General features: G+C 41.5%; 2 protein-coding genes across 8 annotated transcripts in view; both read right to left on the bottom strand.

Annotated features, from left to right (window-relative positions):
- The window catches only part of pnpla6 (patatin-like phospholipase domain containing 6), a 35445-nt gene extending 21775 nt beyond the window's left edge, over positions 1–13670 (bottom strand). For 6 of the 7 annotated variants that reach the window (XM_039785216.1, XM_039785291.1, XM_039785132.1 and 3 more), the window contains exons 1-9: positions 13562–13670; positions 5311–5399; positions 2202–2255; positions 1868–1955; positions 1675–1757; positions 1407–1498; positions 1124–1264; positions 704–863; positions 181–261 (exon numbers count right to left, since the gene is read on the bottom strand). In XM_039785216.1, the coding sequence (XP_039641150.1) occupies positions 181–261; positions 704–863; positions 1124–1264; positions 1407–1498; positions 1675–1757; positions 1868–1955; positions 2202–2255; positions 5311–5358 (747 nt within the window). In that variant the 5' untranslated portion in view covers positions 5359–5399; positions 13562–13670. The remainder of the gene's footprint in view (positions 1–180; positions 262–703; positions 864–1123; positions 1265–1406; positions 1499–1674; positions 1758–1867; positions 1956–2201; positions 2256–5310; positions 5400–13561) is intronic. The other variant, XM_039785051.1, reaches the window with a different exon arrangement.
- A 657-nt stretch (positions 13671–14327) lies between these two features.
- Positions 14328–17890, bottom strand: LOC120568545 (ATP synthase subunit d, mitochondrial-like). The gene is made up of 6 exons (XM_039816127.1): positions 17790–17890; positions 16232–16362; positions 15278–15374; positions 14832–14903; positions 14634–14696; positions 14328–14511 (listed from the first exon to the last, which is right to left on the bottom strand). Exons 2-6 carry the CDS (start codon positions 16351–16353, stop codon positions 14380–14382), a joined length of 486 nt encoding a protein of 161 aa, XP_039672061.1. The 5' UTR covers positions 16354–16362; positions 17790–17890; the 3' UTR covers positions 14328–14379.
- Positions 17891–18155: the final 265 nt, after the last annotated feature.

An 18155-nucleotide genomic window follows, 5' to 3' on the forward strand; every position in this document is an offset into this window, starting at 1 on the left:
GAAGAAGGTTGGGTGAGTCAGCTGAATGTGAATGATGCAAGTTGTTGGGGTGGCCAACGCACTGACAGCCAGGACTGCATGTCATTCCAGAAAATGTGAATAATGTGTATGTGTGTACAGGTGTGAAGCACACTTGTCTGTGCAGATTTGTGTGTGTAAGAAGAAGTGGGTGGGACATACTGTGATGACATCCAGGATGCTGAGGAGGCTGTGGACACTGTCTCCCGGGTAAACCTCCTTCACAACACTTTCTTTGCCATCCTGGTAGACAGGAAGAAGACACATCAGGCAACTTGTGTTCATCCGTTTTTCTAAGAACTAGAGTAGCTACACTCAGTTTTATAGATAGATAAATATATAGATAAAGCCTTAGCTGAAAATCTATATCAGAACAAATATCCCAACCACCAAGACTTGGTAAATGCCATTGAAACTGGCTGTAGAATACTTATTATTAAAAGAGCAACCTTTGCTAACAGCCATATCCCCCTATGTCCCTATGTGAGTCAACTGTTAATAGAGGCTACTGTGTTGTCAAAGTCAGAACTCCCATGGTTAAGCCTCTTAGAAGTTTTGCTCCCATGTGCATTAAGTTTAATAATAATAACACAATCAACCACATACAAATACAAAACTATGACATGCATGAAATACACAGGAAATCAGGATAAATGGGCATGCATGAACACACAAGCTTGCGTACAATTCCAGTAAGGCACAATTCTAGTTTTCCATCCTGAACCACGTAGATGCTGCAGTCAGGCTGGCCCGGCCGGAAGACGTACTCCCCTTGTTGGAACTGCACAAACACCATGTGTTTACACAGCTCCAGGAAGAGGGGCTTCTCAAAGTGACCCAGCACACTGCAGTGAAGGATAACAGAGAGGTTAGGAGGTTTCCACACACACGCAAGCAGTTGTGTACAGGTGTGAACACTAATCTGTAAGGTTTGAATATTCAAAAATGCTGTGTTAAGTTGTGTAGAATGCTATTAACTGAGCTGTACGATCAGCATGCAAATCAACTCTGTAGTGTACGACCATGTTTGGGCCTTTAGAAAACTGTGTTTTACATAGGGACATATTAACACAATTACACAGACACGACAAGAAGACAAACCTACCGGACATTTTTGAGCATGTAGAGCACCTCAGAGGGGAGGTGGGAGTTGGCGACATCAAATTCGGTGAGGTCAGCCTCAAGCACTGAGGGAGGGGGCTCCTTGGCCTGCAGGATGGGCACCTCCTTCTTAAAGCGCAGGATCCTGCACAGCAGAGAGACAGCAAGACAGTGGGACGAGATGAAGAGATGGGAAAGTATGTGAACCACTAACAGTTATCCAGTCATAACAGTAATAGAAGTTGCTTTTTTTATGTTGGTAAGAGTGAACTTTCTGATTTACGTACTTTTTGGCAATGTTGAGCATCTTCTGCTTCTTCTTTAGGCGTGGCCGAGAGGAGGAGGATGTACCCACCAGGGAAGAGGTAGATTGTGAGACCTGTTGAGAAACATATTGGTTTAAAAAGTATTCTCATACTACTGTTAAAGTAGACTAAAAAACTATAGGAATGACATGTGACTCACTGTAGGTTAAAACAAGCCCATGATAACTACAACACTGATTTGCATACTGGCTGTTGAAGTATTATCATTTTCTGTCAGCAACACACTCACTTTGCGCATGATCTTTCGCCCGTAGAACATGACTTTGTCCCTCTTGCGAAAGCGGTATTTGGGTGCCTCCTGAGCTTCTATGTCTGTGAAATATGACAAATTACCGTAGAAATACATACAAGTTTGCATTTTTCTTGACTATCATTGCATGTTCTCAGTGCATGGTGAGATAGGGTTCTAAGCAATTACTAACTTCGAAGCTTGATCCTCCGCAAGATGAAGAAGATGAGGATGGCGATGAGGACTATGGCAATGCCCGCACCAATCACCATCCCCACCATCTGAAGAGAAAAGAAGAAAAGTGGAAGAGAGTTAATTTGTGTAAGGTCAAAGGCTGCATAATGACATCACGACATGGCTGCAGCACTAAAATTATATTTACCTAGATGTTTTAATATATTAAAACTATCACTTTAGTGTTTCATCTACATGTTTGTGCTCTTTAAATATTATTGAGCTGAATGTTATTTTCAGACTCTCTCTTCCTGTGGTGAAACATGTACGAAAGTACAATTTCCTGCACTTACCATGCTCGTCTGTAGTTCCTCCTCCACAAATGTCTTGATGTTATTAAACCCGTCCTAATGTAACAGAGAAATACAGAGAAATTAGTAATCCAAAAAAACAACCAAAACTTCTACAGGCAACATGTTTGTTGCTTAGTAGCATACCCAATGGCTGCAACCTTTCATTGTGTATTGAGACTGAAAGACTGTGTGGGTCTGATGGTTTCAATTTCATTGAAGTGTAATGGAATGTGGGAATAAGGGATTTGCACTGGCGGCAGGAATGTCTGACAATCAGTGCCCGGGAAAGAAGAGGAGGGAATGAACATGTAACATGTTATCTGACCTTCTCCACACTTACATGTGTCTTCCAACAATGTATCCCGAACATTTACTACCACTTTTCACTCTGTTAAGAACAGTGAGCACCATTCACAGCTTCCATGCTCTGCTCTCTATGTCGAGACTGAGGATTCCAGATATGAAGCTGTTGGGTTCACAGGCCACTAACTGGTACACTGTACACAAGGGCAAAGCAGGGCTGGATGGTACACTGCAGCCCAGGTGAGTGAGTTAATTTTTCATGACTGTACCTTAACAAACCTGTAACTGCAGGGAGTGCACAGGTACTGTGGCCAAGATGAGTTTGTTTGTTTTGCTACAATAGACTTAAAGAATGCAGATAACACTAAATTGGAGAAACTCTCTCTCATGTTAGCGGGGGGAGACTGAGACTGACAGATAATATGCTCAGAAATAAACTTCTACAGGTTTTAAGTGGTCTGAAGTCCACTGGGAAAGCCAAAGTCTGTATATCACTCTAGAAGATAACTAGTGCTGAATACTAGACCGAGAGCTCCCTTAATTCTTAACTTCTCAAGTGGTTAGGGTAGTCCAGTCTAGCTTTGAATAGGCATAAAAAACATGTAGTGTGATTTAGTCGTAACTGAGTTTCACCCTTGTGTGGTATGGCTGTGTTCATTTCAGTCACACATAGTCGGAATTAATATGGTCTCCTGCTGCTGAGAGGGGGTGGAGCTTCTCTACACACACACACACACACACACACACACAACACAAGGTCTATGGGCTACCAAGATATAATTAAAATTGATAGAGCTGGACTTTGGGCAAGGCAGAGGGAGACAAAAAGCAACTAAACATAAAAAATAAAAAATAAAAAAAATAGATAAGAGGAAAGCTTTAGAACAACTAGGAAATGGCTTATTTCTATCATGTGCATTTCCTTTTCAAAAACAAGCAGCTAAACAGAGAAGGAGTTCTCATAGAAAGCAAAGCAGCTTTTCCTTTTGGCTTGATTAAGGAGACTTTATCACTAAAGATAATCGAACATCAAACTGAGCACTTCTTTAGACATCAAAACAAGACTGTCAGTGCAGGGAGTGGAGATCCTGTGACCAAGATAAGCTAGTGTGTGTAGGTTTGGTAACCTACTAGCCATCAGATACAGTATTGTAAGAGCAAGAGTAATATGTTTTAGTGTTCTGGCTGATGGCCAATGAGACTACATTCTCTGTTATCAGTGGTTATTGATTAGCGTGTGAAGGGCTAAGGGTTATTTGGCAGTAAAAGGCCTAAGCTGGAATCTGGGGATTTCGACGGTGGGGCTGACAGATGGGTGAGTGCATAGGCAGGATGTGCACACAGAAATATACTTTAGGCGGAGGCTTCAACTAGGCGCAATGGAGTTTGGAAAGAAAAAGTCTAAGTGTGGAAAGTGTGTGTGCAAATGTACAGTCTAAAGGTGATGACGGCGCCAATAAATTGATAAGCTGTAAATCAAAACTAGCAGAATTATCATACATGATGCTATTCATATAAAGACATTGTCATATGTCCTCACATAACAGGAATTATGGGCTAATAAAAATAAATCTAATACATGTATCGCTGCCCTTAAGTTATTATATTTATTTAGGTGTTTCCTTAAAAAGTAAAGTTCAGTTTAAGATGTTTTGTTGTTACGTTATTTTCACAGTGGGAGAAGCAATGTATGGCAGGAAAAAAAAAGCAAAAGACAGAGGCCATAGCCTGTGCACTGTTTTAGATTGGTAAGCTAACAGTCAGAAAGATAAGATCAAAATCCCCAATGACTTAGGAAAGGCTGCTTCATTATGGGAATATTATGACTTTTGATTGTGGCTGTTTGGACTCTCAAGCTCAGCTAATAGGAAAGAAGTTCTGAGTTTACCAGCCACATATTTATCTGGCTGATGTTGGGAAAAGGTCATGTTGAGTTGTGCGGTTATGAGCTGTTATTGTGTCCTGTGCTGCTAGTTGTCTGCAATTTGTGCAGTGTAATTGCCACTAAACATGTAACCTAAGGCTATGTTCACACTTGGCGTCTTTTTTTAAGCTGCCAGCGTCTGTTTTACATTATAATCCTATGGAGTAAACCGTGTTTTCAAAAAAGTCCTGAGTGCCTTTTTAAACGCCACGGCCGACTTCTTTTTTTTGCAGCTGGGAGCATCTTTTTAAAGTTGAAATAAGTTCAACTTTACTGAGAAAAAAAAAACCATGACAAGCAGAGTAGCCAGACCTGTCGTTTTCATAACGATAAATAAATAATAAGAAATGGAGTCGGAGCACAGCGAGTTATACAGTATGAACTCGCTTTGTTTTATGTAATGTTAGCATCACCACTCTCTCTCTCTGTTCTTTCTCTAGCTCGCTCCACCGCTTTGTTTTATCTAACATTAGCACCGCTCCACATAGCGCTCTAGCTAGGACACTGTAGCAGTAGCTGTTGTTATAGCAACAAAAGATGCTCTAGGCTGCTTTTTGGAATAAAAACGCTGTCAGCTTCTAATATAAGATACTTAAGTTTTGTGCTGGTGGGCTGCTATGCTCCATTTTGTGTGTACCTCTATGGCTGTCCACAGATCATTGATTTATTATCATTCACAGTCTCTCTGTGTCTAAGGCAGGCCTTTTTCTATCCTTTAAAGGATGACATTTTGCCATTTCTGTAACACCTATTTCTGTCAGCCCCCTTACCAACTTCTAAATGGCACGAAGTACATTTTCTTGGTTAAGCCTATACCTAGATTGTATTGCTTTACTTCATATGTTTAATGATTATGCAAATAAATCCAGTGAGCAAACCTACCTCAGGGTTGTCTCCTTGGACCTCTTGTTCAGAGGTACTCTGTCCCATTGTGACCCTGTTTCTTCATAGGGGTGGTCCATCAATGGCTACTGGAAACAAAGACAGACATGCTAAACAGGCTTTTTTCATGGAAGACATTTTGTGATTTAAATATATTGCAATATTCTGCGATGTATTCCAATTTATTACCTTTTTTCCAACTTAAAATTTTTCCCAATTTCAAATGATGTCCCCAAAAGGAAACTTTGTCACTGACCAACACATATATAATAAAAGATTTATACTTGATACAGTATTGCCACGGAAAATATCACGATACTATGCTGCATCGTTTTTTTCTTCCACCCCTACTATGGATTTAGTAAGAACATTTAAGGCAGCATAATAAAAAAAATGTAGCCTGGATGCCAGCCGAACTTAGCCCCGCCCACAAAATTCGAGGTCGGGAAGTTCGGTCTGGACTCGCTCCGTTGAGAAGCAATTATTGCCCGAACAGGATCTGTTCGGACCAATCAGATTGTCGGACAGATGATCAACAGTAACAGAATCAACCACGTCACCAAAGAACGCTTGGGTTGAATTTGTTGAGATGTGTAGATTCTGTCTGTTACAGAAGATATCGACAGCGCATTCATTTTAAAATCCTCAGCTGAGGAGCCTCAACAACTGCCCGAAAGCATGGTAGCGTTATATGGTGGAGCGAGATAGAGAGAGACTGAAGAGAGAGAGCGTTATATGGTGGAGAGACATAGAGAGAGACTGAAGAGAGAGAGCGTTATATGGTGGAGAGAGATAGAGAGAGACTGAAGAGAGAGAGCGTTATATGGTGGAGAGACATAGAGAGAGACTGAAGAGAGGGAGCATTATATGGTGGAGAGACATAGAGAGAGACTGAAGAGAGGGAGCGCCCAGCGGCGCTAGAACAAATCCGTGAATCAGAGAAATAACATGTGTTTTCGCCGATTCATCTCTAGAAACGCAACTGTAGCAAGCATGTCACTATCACTAACGTTATCCACATTTATATTTACATGCAACAAATGATATATCCAGATTCAAAAAGGTCTAAAAGTCGGAAGTTAGAACGAATGCATTGTGCAAAGAGTGGTTGCTATGGAGACGATACACAGTGTTGAGTTCTGTTGACAGTTGAGTTGAGTTCTGTTGCTCTGATTGGTTGGAGGTCTATCCAATGAATGCAGAGGCATTTTTTTCCTGGTTCGGTTGGAACACGCCCCATACCATAATCACAGCCCAATGGAGCGGTTTCAGACTCATATTCTGACTAGAATCTGAGTATGACCACATCAGGCTAAGTATGACCACATCAGGCTAAAAAAAAATGGGCAAAGTTGTTCTATACAATTTCTTCTATTTTAATTTGTAATCATGTTTGTATATAATTATGTGTGAGTGATTGGTTTTCAACAGAATATAACTTGATGTCTTTGCAAGAAAAGCTGTGAAGTTGCAGAATTTCTTCTCTTTGTTTTTGAATATACCTAAAATGCCTCGCCCTTGGTGACATTAGAAGCTGCTGCATTAATAAAATATAGTATTTTGATTGATTTATTGCACAACCAATTTCATCTAACCTAATCTTAGTCTCGAATTGTCAGACCTTCCTCCACAGTGCTGCGGAGGAGGGTCTGGCTAGTCCACACAGCATTCTGGGATGGGAGAAAAACATGCTCTGGTTTATTGGCATTTTTTTAAACCAATCACAATGGTCTTGGGCGGCGCTAAGTGCCGAACGGAGCCCCTGCAAAATAGCCTCGGGAAGGAACTTGTTTTGGTGGAACGTGTACGTTCAAAAGTTGTTTTAGTTGTGCAACAGAAAACTCAGATTGGACAGATAGTCTAGCTAGCTGTCTGGATTTACCCTGCAGAGATCTGAGGAGCAGTTAACCATAGTCCTCATATGTAAATCCACCAGAGTTTAGAATGCTAACACAAAGAAAGAGGAAGGTAACGGACATCCGGCGGAAAAGAAGGACATCCGGCGGAATTTCTTTTGGCACCAGAGCAATCCCGGAAGTGGAACATGGTGGATATAGACTTACCTAATCTAAACACTGTGTAGGTACCAACTTCCCCTACAAACAGATGCTTCTACATCATGTAATATTTTAACTACCCATGTTGCTCTGTTTTTCAGTCATATAACGGTGCACATTTTCTGGGAGTAGCCCAGTTTAACCAGAATCCTCAAATCACTGTGCTACTGCACTGAAGTAATAATTCAAGTTCATCCAGGCCAGCTACATACCACCTCTCTGCCCACATCTGCCAGTACAGACTTGATTCAGCTGACACAGGCGTATCTGCTGTAGCTGGGACAACAAGCTTCATTCACTGTCTATAGACAAATAAATAGCTATGCTAGCTTAGTTAGCCGAGGTCCACCAATTTCCCACTCTGACAACTCCAGCGGAAAGTGAGGCTGGAGAGAAAACAAGCTGGCTAACAACACACTCTAAGTTTGCTGAGGGCATACAAAGTAGGCTGCAGCACTAGCATGAAGAAGCCTATAAACGAGCAAGTGTCTCATGGCTAATAACCAAAACTTCAAGACCGTTAGACAAAAAACATTACCATAGCTGTAAAAGAGACTACAACCAGGCCTCTTGTTCTGTGTTCTAAGTATTCATCTTAAGGATGTTTTAATTATTATTATTGGGAGATGAACAGAAAAAAATAATTGACTGTCATTTATTCTGACAATACATTGTGATGCAATTGATTCAGAATGACTCTAGTCTAGTTGCTCTAGTTGAATACTGCTAATAAAACCTTTGTGTTTGTTTTTTATCAGAATCCGAGGATGGGCTGCAAATAATGTTTAGTCAATTAATTGATTAGTTGATCGTTAGAAAAATAATCGACTTGAATTGAATAAACTATTTTGATAATCGAAAAATCGTAATTTTTAAAGCAAATAAATGAAAAGAATGTGTGGCTCCATGTTCTTCAAATATCATCAAATTAACTGGTAATGAAAATAATCATAAGTTGCAGCACTATGACTTCTAAGTAGCCGCTGTTGTTTAGTGTCAAAGCTCTGTTCAGCCCTATTGTCTAGCCTACATCCAAGAAACAAGAAAAGGTTGCTGAAAAAACTCAATCAGTGAAAGGTTGAGGATGCAGTGTCGAGTTACATGATGTAACCCTATGAGTCACAACAAACCACAGAACAGAATGCTGCTGCAAGGAGACACCGTTTCAAGGCCATAATATCTAAAATGAGAACCCAGCAATAATATTGACTATTCTGTGTTCAGCACCTTTATAACATTAAAAGAGGTGTATATTAAAATTACAGCATGTGACTGAAAGCTTTATTGCGTACCTTTTTGATATTAAAGGTCCCATGGCATGAAAATTTCACTTTATGAGTTTTTTTAACATTAATATGCAATCCTTCAGCCTGCCTATGGTCCCCCAGTGGCTAGAAATGGTGATAGGTGTAAACCGAGCCCTGGGTATCCTGCTCTGCCTTTGAGAAAAGGAAAGCTCAGATGGGCCGATCCGAAATTTTACCTCCCCTTTCTCTGCTTTACCCGCCCAGAGAATTTGGCCCACCCATGAGACAGAGACATGGCTTTCAAACGAGCAAAGTGGCAGTTGGTCAAAGCCATCATTAGCCTGACGTGGTCATACTCAGATTCTAGTCAGAATATGAGTCTGAAACCGCTCCATTGGGCTGTGATTATGGGGCGTGTTCCAACCGAACCAGGAAAAAAAACGCCTCTGCATTCATTGGATAGACCTCCAACCAATCAGAGCAACGGAACTCAACTCAACTGTCAACAGAACTCAACACTGTGTATAGTCTCCATAGCAACCAGTCTTTGCACAACGCATTCGTTCTAACTTCCGACTTTTAGACCTTTTTGAAGCTGGATATATCATTTGTTGCGTGTAAATATAAATGTGGATAACGTTAGTGATAGTGACATGCTTGCTACGGTCGCATTTCTAGAGATGAATCGGCGAAAACACGTTTTATTTCTCTGATTCACGGCTTTGTTCTAGCGCCGCTGGGCGCTCCCTCTCTTCAGTCTCTCTCTATGTCTCTCCACCATATAACGCTCTCTCTCTTCAGTCTCTCTCTATCTCTCTCCACCATATAACGCTCTCTCTCTTCAGTCTCTCTCTATCTCTCTCCACCATATAACGCTCTCTCTCTTCAGTCTCTCTCTATCTCGCTCCACCATATAACGCTACCAAGCTTTCGGGCAGTTGTTGAGGCTCCTCCGCTGAGGATTTTAAAATGAATGCGCTGTCGATATTGTCTGTAACAGACGCGATGGTGGAATCTACATCTCAACAAATTCAACCCAAGCGTTCTTTGGTGACGTGGTTGATTATGTTACTGTTGATCATCTGTCCGACAATCTGATTGGTCCGAACAGATCCTGTTCGGGCAATAATTGCTTCTCAACGGAGCGACTCCAGACCGAACTTCCCGACCTCGAATTTTGTGGGCGGGGCTAAGTTCGGCTGGCATCCAGGCTAAGCCATCATAGTCCCTTCTCTATAAATTGCTCTCACGCCCACAATTTTTATTTGTCAAATTGTCATACATGATTCAATTGAAAAAATAAACACATTTATGAAACCGTGTGTTTGACACCACCACCTGACTCACTATAGGTCTTACATGTCTGTCAATCTTTCAGAGTGGAAATGAAGACCAAATTTCAGCAAATGTGGGCTGCAGTTGGAATTTTCATGTATTGTTCTTTGGCAAGTAGCCACTCATAATTTGCAATTCCTTTTCTATTCTGAAAATTGCCTGTTCCAAAATGTTGCCAATTTTGAGATGTGACTGTTTTCATCACTGCTGAAAAACATTTCTTACTCTGTCTCTTGTGCAGCAGCAACCCCTGTAACAGAACTTTCGTAATTCCAGAAAGTTGCTACACATAACGTGTTGCTACACATTACACTTTGCTTCAGATTGTCTCTCTTTGTCTCAACACTGTAAGGAAAGCACAGGCCTGCTATTATCTGTAGATGAGACAGTAGCCAACCTCTAGCCTCCTAGCAGTGCCTCCCTTCATGCAGGCCTATTCCCATTGTTCTCTATGAACAATGAAGCTAGTGTTGACTCCACTTTCCAGGGGCAGACCTGGGCCGACTACTAACAACCATGTCTGTATTCACCTAACACAAAACACCCTCTAGGCCCTGAGATTCACCATAACACGCCTGTAGGATGATATGTTTGAACCCACATATAGATGGTAAAAAAAACATCACATATGCTGTGACTCTGCACACATCCATATTTTAAAGGATGTAATAGTGGAAGAAGACAACCAAAGAGAAACATGTATTTGGTTGAATGTGCTACTGTCAACACAAACTTACACCAGATAGTTTTTTTTAGACCTTCACCTTCTGTCGCCTTTGACACTGGAAGTCTAGCCAAACTGTTTAATTTCACTCCACACTAAAACTTCATAGAATCATGTCTTAAAAAATAAGGGGAAAAAATCTAACATAAGCCCAAATATAAATGGCAGCAAAGCAATGACCAAAGTGAAAAGCTCATATTTCACTCCAGCCAAAATAGTTTTGCATAATTTGCACCGACAGAGGTGTTGCCTTACTGACCTCTCATAAATCACTTTCACAGGATTGTTTAGTGACACATTGAGTAGGTGGGGAACCGCTTAACAGAATACTAAAAAGTGGAGTTTTCTTTCATTAAACCTCAAGCTTGTACTTCTTTTTATTTAGTTAATTCACAACAGTAGTGGGTGTTTTGACTCAGTGATGTACCGTTAGCTAAGCTAGCTAACAGTCACAAGCCTATAGGGGCACTAGCACAGAGATCGAAAAGTGGCTGATGGTATGCCACTAGCCGGCAAAAGGGGCTAGACACATGCTGCATTTTTTGCATCCACAAATATATTGTTGTCAATGTAGAAGCGCGGAAGCAGCACTGTGTTGCAATGACTGGCTACAGAAGAGATTGCTCTGACAGCAATCAGTATGAATGACCAGACAGTAACCGGCGACCAAGTTGAACTGTAGATCGTGCACTGAACCGCGACAAGCGCAGCAAAAAACGTGTTTGGTTTAAAGCTGCCTACAAGTGATCCACGGTAAAAATGCTTTGCGCTAGCTGTCCCATTGCTTTCCTATGGGGAGGGACAACTCGAAAGAAGCGCAACCCTTTGCGTGGCGCACTGCTCGAAATTGCCGATGAGCGCTGCACTCGAAGTTCAAATTATTTCAACTTTGCGCTTCAAGGCACAACCAAAGCCAGAAGCAACAACGACATTATACCTGGTATAACGACAATTTCTCGCGGCAACGCCAAGGGTAGCCTCCGAGTTGTCTCCAACGCTCTCCCCATAGAAAAACAATGGCACAGCCATCGCGGAGCAGTTTTAGGCGGATCAAGAGTAGGCGGCTTTAAAGGCTGAAACGTGTTTCATGCTTCTTGCTTTTGGCGCGGTCGGCGAGATGTGGACGGCAATATGATACAACTGCCCTGCGCGGAGGGTCTGGGAAAGGTCTGAGCGCAGAGCCGTGCACCTCTAGATTTTGTAACAAGGTGGCAGTGTGTTTCAATGATTGGCTACAGAAGAGAAGAAGTCCGTTGTTTTAGCCACTCTGACCACTTTTAATCCAATCAGCATGGACGACCAGACAGTTGGCGGCGATCATGTGCGCCGTCCGCAGCGCTTAGACCGCGCTGAAAACAAGAAGCATAAAACCCAATTCATCACACTAAAGGCGGCAACGGCACCACTGTGCTCTGAAACCCATTGTTTCCAAGGATTTAGAAAACTTCAGAGGTGCACGCCCATTAGCTGCGACAACAGCCTTTGCGCTGGAAACCACAGACGTGGTGACGTCATTTTATAGCTTGCGCACCTCGCGCCAGTCCAACCATTAAAACCAAAGCTTAACCCAGCGGCAAGTGCAGCGCAAAACGCGTTTGGTCTGAATTCAGCCACTTTTTCGATCTCTGTGTCTGGTAGTCTCACATTGCCAGAGATATCCTTGGCACTGGAGTATGGTCTGGCTACACCGCTTATCTATTGTGGGATAAGAAAAAAACAAAACGGTCTGGCTTTGTTTTTCTTTAAAGGTCCCATGGCATTAAAATTTCACTTTATGAGGTTTTTTTACATTAATATGAGTTCCTCCAGCCTGCCTATGGTCCCCCAGTGGCTAGAAATGGCGATAGGTGTAAACCGAGCCCTGGGTATCCTGCTCTGCCTTTGAGAAAATGAAAGCTCAGATGGGCCGATCTGGAATCTTGCTCCTTATGAGGTCATAAGGAGCAAGATTACATCCCCTTTCTCAGCTATACCGGCCCAGAGAATTTGGCCCACCCATGAGAGAGAGACCTCATGGCTTTCAAACGAGCAAAGTGGCAGTTGGTCAAGGCCACACCCCCACCCTCCACCTTGCCCCCCCCTCTCTCCTCCTCAGTAGCTACAGACACAGAAATGGCACATCCTAAGGAAAGCTCATTGTGGGACTGGCTCTAGTGGCTGTAATTCTGCACCAAGGCTGAATTTCGGGAAAGAGACTTCAGATACAGTATTAGGGGACCAATAAGGTCTATATGAGCACCATGTCATGGGACCTTTAAACCAATCACAACCGTTCTAGGCGGCGCTACTAGATATCGGAGATAGCCAGAGGGCAGAGATATGGATATGTCCGGCTCTATCCCAGCAATGTACATCTGTTGAGCCGGACTACTCTATATGGTATTATGGATAATAGATATAGTTGGGCCTTATTGTTTATATTCGGACGAGTGTAAAATTTGTGATTTCCACGTGGTGAAACATCAGCGTTACGGGTGATATTATTGCTCAAATCAGACATCTATCCACTATCCAGGGCATAGGGCACCTGGCTGACGAACGTTATCCCTTCCCTGTGGCTAACGTTGTCACTGGATGACGGTAGCTAGCATTCGATGTTACCGATTAAGGTTTACAGTGGTCATCATGGCGGATTTCGAAGTAAACAACACCCAAACAAAAAATAGCCAACGATGTTCTTTTGTTTTTTTTAGTTGTTGACCTCCGTAGGAGAATTGAGGAGACTGAGTTCTAACGTTACCGTTATTGACACACATAGCCCGTGTTTTCACTGCGGGTTACTAACCAACGCTAAAGGAAAAGTCTCAGTAAATCACGACCGTGAGCTAAAACCTATCATACTGAAACCATGTCATTAAACTATAGATTAGTTTGTTAAATACATTTACCTGAGCTGATGGACTCCCGTCAATCGTCACTGTCAAATAACATAAAACGGAAATCATCTCTGAGGAAGCCCCTCCTGGCTGTACCGGAACTTTGTCAAGATGAACCAATCAAAATGTAGAGCTGGGGCGAATAGTTTACATCCCACCCACATATATGTAAATAAATAACCGGTGTCCAATGGTTATCGAGGAACACAACTAGCCAATCCATGATTGGATAAGATCGGGCTGATTGACGCATTACATTAATCTATAAATGCAGATGGATTTAAGAGCGTTTCAATCGGATTTCAACATGGGACTCTGACATCATTAATTATTTGACGTATGTTCATATGTTATATCATTGATTACAGTGAATAAATTGATTACATCAATTATATTATTTACCAGACCTCTATGCCTCAAAACGGCTGCTAATTGAATCAGGAAAGGTCTCTGACATCACTGTGATTGATTTAATGGCCACACAAACACATTTGCCTTGGTAACACATCTTTTATCATGCAGTGGTTACAGATATAAATCCAAGAAGAGCAGATCAACGATAACATTACAGTCCATCTTAAAATGTTAGTAAATATCTTTAGATTGTTTTGCAGACAAGCTTACCTTTCAAGAAAAGAAATTTAAAAAACACCACCACCCCCTTCTGGGCTCTACCTACAATATCAGAAGCTGCTTTAAATGTATTTAGCTCTTATTTCAAAACAACGCAGATAAACATCTGAAAAGAAAAGGTGTACCAAATAATGAAATCAAACAGTTTGATTTAAAATACATAAACTTTATTGTGAGGTGAGTGTCCAGTAATAGGATTACAGTTCCGCAATGGGTTTGTGGGGCCAGTAGGGGTGTTTGACCTTGTCCAACTTGGTCTCGGGGAAGGTGTGGTTGAGGTCCTCGATGGTCATCTGGTCGAAGGGGATCATGTTCTTAAACTTGTCCAGCTGAGAAAGAAAGAGAGGCAGAAAAAATAAATAAATAAATAAAAAAACAGCAAAGTTATAAATACAAGTTTTCTGAAGAAGTCCATGAGGAGTTTCAGTAACGAATGCAACTACTGTCTCACCTCTTGCTCATACTGAGCGATGCGGGCCTTAGATCCTTCAATATAGGCAGATGCACTTTTATTCTGTTAGAGAATAAGAGAAACAATTACATCTGACAATGCAAAATGGCAAACAGCCAAACATAGCGCTGTTACTATTAATTTAAATTAATTCCAGCTGAAATTCAGGCAACACATTTGTTTGGTGTAACAACTTACAGATTCAGCCTCCTGTGAACTGATGGCGCTTGTCTGCGTGTCCACAGGCTCCGGGATCTGCAGGGCTTTGAACTGTGTGTAGGAGGAACATTTATCCTTCAGTACTGTGACACAAACCAACAAATGCTAAACACACTAAGGAAATTATGACTTAGCTGCACAACCACCAGCTTGACTGATTATTTTTGCAGGGACCAAAAGCAAATGTAAGCTGTAGTTTGCCTCTTATTCACTAGCACTGTAACCCTCAAAAGCGGTTTAAACAAAAAACAATTAAAAAGTGACACGCTAAGATTAGTCAGTTAGATTATATGGCCTCTACGGACCACTCCAAGGTATTTTGCTCCCTTGATTTACTATTAATTTGAATCCTGGAAGGTGTCTGGAAAGGAACTACAGGAAAAGTTGTCATGACCCCATACATAAACCAGTCGAGTAAATCTCACCTTCTTCTCAAACTCATCAACCATCCCGGCTTTGGCCACTGTGCTCCTGTACAAACTCCAGTCAATGGCTGCAGGAGTCTCTGGCAGAGAGGTTAGTCTGGTATAAAGAGAGAAGATGGGTGGCCGGTTAGCTCAGTTGGTAGAGCGGGCACACATAATCCTCGATGCAGAAGGTCCAGGGTTTGAGTCCGACCTGTGACAGTTTTCCTGCATGTCTCCTCCTCCCCCCCCCCCTCTCTCTCCCTTTTCACATCTCAGCTTTCCTATCCAATAAAGGCAGAAATGCCTAAAGTCTAAAGGGGAGCAGCTTAATAGATAGAATGAGTAAGAAAAATACTGTAGAAAGATGATAATTCTTCAGGGAGACCAATTAATAACCCAATGCAATTTACTGATAAAGAGGACCCGATAAGATGCACCAAAAAAGGCAAAGAATAAAATCACAGGTTCAACAATTGTCTGCAGCTTTGATTTCTTCCCCTCAAACCTCTAATAATGGGTATAGGCATGGTCAACTTGATCAAGTGTACGTTGAGCACTTGAGATCAGGTTGACCGTACTATTTTGTACTAATATATAATATTAATATAATATTAAATATAATATAATATTTTGCCCAATAATTAAAATACTGAATTCAGCCGTGATGCATCCAATCCACTCAAGGAACTGCACACTGTAAATAAACAGATGCTAGTGTGCAATTGGTCTTTTATGTATTTACATGTAATCGTCCTTCCAGCACATTGCAAAGTTTCTCAGCCAGGTGCACACTTAAGCTGTGTAGCCCTGGTATGTGCCACTCTCATTGCATGAAGGATAACATCACAGCAGACTCCTTTGACACTTCCTTTAGATTGATGTTTTGCTTATCAGCATGAAAACAAATCAAGACTGAAGTTGACTTTGACTGACTAAGCATGACTTTCTACATCCTGTTGGTGTAAAACTAACTTGGCAGAGATGGCATCACTGCGAGTTTTCAGTGCATTGAACATGCCCCTCTGGTTGGGTGGAACCCTCTCAGCAAACGCCAGCCAGTCAATGGCCTTCAGGGCTACACGACGGCTTGCCATTCTGCCTGTCTGAAAGGTAGAAGGAAATCTTGTTCAGTCCAAACAAACCACACAAAAAAAAAAAGTTAAAATAATCTAGGCTACATATGGCTGGGGGGTGAAAAAAGTGTGTACATAAAAATGTTATACGGTTTTATATATACTTAGTTGCCAGTTTATGGAGGTACACCTAGCTAAGACTAACAGTCTGGTACAACAGCCACTGCATTAAATCCTACCTTAATAGATGGTAATGTTCAGTTTATGTTAAAGATATTCGAGAGTGTGACAAAAAAAACGTACTAGCTTTTTGAGTTAACTTCAGTAAGGTTTTGTTGTCATCTGACAGTTACCAAGGTCAAAACTGAACTTTCACACTTGTGTTTTAGAGATGTGTTAAAAAAAAATGGTTTGATGATTTTGGATGCTGTAGTTGCTGATGAATTGTATTGCATTATACTAACATGTTACCTGATTTATATCAGTAAGGGTAGACTACATATTAGAAACACCTATTAATGCAATATAATACCAAAAAGCACAAATACGGCATCCAAAAAGACCACAAGGTTGACTCAACACCTCTCTAAATCAGTTTCAACTAAAGCAGTTTAGCTTCATGAAGGTAGCATTTATTGCAGGGCTGTGTATTGGGCTACCATTAGTTTTAGCTAGGTGGACCTAATGAACTTAAAACTAAGTGCATATGGCATTCGGTTCTACAGCATTAAAGTGATGTGTAATGTATGTGTCTAGCAGGTGTAATAATGACATTACATTTATACTGTGGCGATATATATATGGAAAGACATGTACAGGCTGCTGACATAAAAGGTTAAGAAAATGTCCTTGATTAATAAGTAAAGCCTAGTTGCAGCATAGACAACCTAGACATGTTCACCTCCAATTTAACGTAACGTTATACTGCGATGTTATGTCATAATGCAGTTACTCAATTCAGTGTGGCAAGTTCACTTTTAATGATTGACTCCAGGATATAGGTCTCACGTTAACAGTTAACGTTAGCTTTAACGTAAATAGAAATCAAGACACCAATGCCCTCAGTTTAAAGTAGCCTACTTAGGTTAACGTTACCAATAAAAGCCGTAAACCTGCAGGTGCAAATGGTAAAGCACGTTTAGCTGAAGAAGAAGATGATAAGATGGGGAAAACACATTTTTGACAAGAGGCAATCAATGACACCGGGCCCTTGACATTTTGCTCAATTCAAGACTCCTGCAAGGCTAGCTTACGGTAGCTAGCTCTGTTAGCCTGCTAGCCAAGGTCAGAGAAGTACCTGAGTAACGCCAGGTTTTTTATAAAACACCGAGTGAACGTTAAGTTCACTGCTGAATCTCGCGTATAACGATAAATGTATAAGCCACACAAACAACTATTTAAACATCTTCTCATTAGATGGTCGTTCATTCAGCAAACCGCTCCGCTAATGTACTCACCTCGCTGTACAAAGTGACAGAGTGGAACAACGGAAGTGCTTTTTCTTCATGAGCAAAAGGCAGCAGCAGCGAGGCCGCCACCGCCCTCTGCTGGACTGGCAGAGTAGCCTACCCACAGCGAGTTCTACTCAACCAATCAGTCAGTCAATCAATCGATCAATCAATCAATCAATGCTATTTGTCGCATGAAATCGTACGAGGTAGGCCTATAAATCTAGTGAATTCTAGTGAGTTCGGACGATCTTACAGCAGAATGTGTGTGTGTGTGTGTGTGTGTGTGTGTGTGTGTGTGTGTGTGTGTGTGTGTGTGTGTGTGTGTGTGTGTGTGTGTGTGATTCTTCTTGCCGTCTCCCTCCTTCATTTGTT

Source organism: Perca fluviatilis, chromosome 1 (genome assembly GCF_010015445.1).
Source record: "Perca fluviatilis chromosome 1, GENO_Pfluv_1.0, whole genome shotgun sequence".
In the NCBI taxonomy this organism is placed as follows: Eukaryota; Metazoa; Chordata; class Actinopteri; order Perciformes; family Percidae; genus Perca; species Perca fluviatilis.

Excerpts from the sequence above, each read along its gene's own strand:
- LOC120568545 (XM_039816127.1), bottom strand. The coding sequence starts at position 16,353 with ATGGCAAGCCGTCGTGTAGCCCTGAAGGCCATTGACTGGCTGGCGTTT. Across the intron at positions 14,697-14,831 it reads GTTCACAGGAGGCTGAATCT|AATAAAAGTGCATCTGCCTA; the intron begins GTAAGTTGTTAC and ends ATTCTCTAACAG. Across the intron at positions 14,512-14,633 it reads TCGCTCAGTATGAGCAAGAG|CTGGACAAGTTTAAGAACAT; the intron begins GTGAGACAGTAG and ends TTTCTTTCTCAG.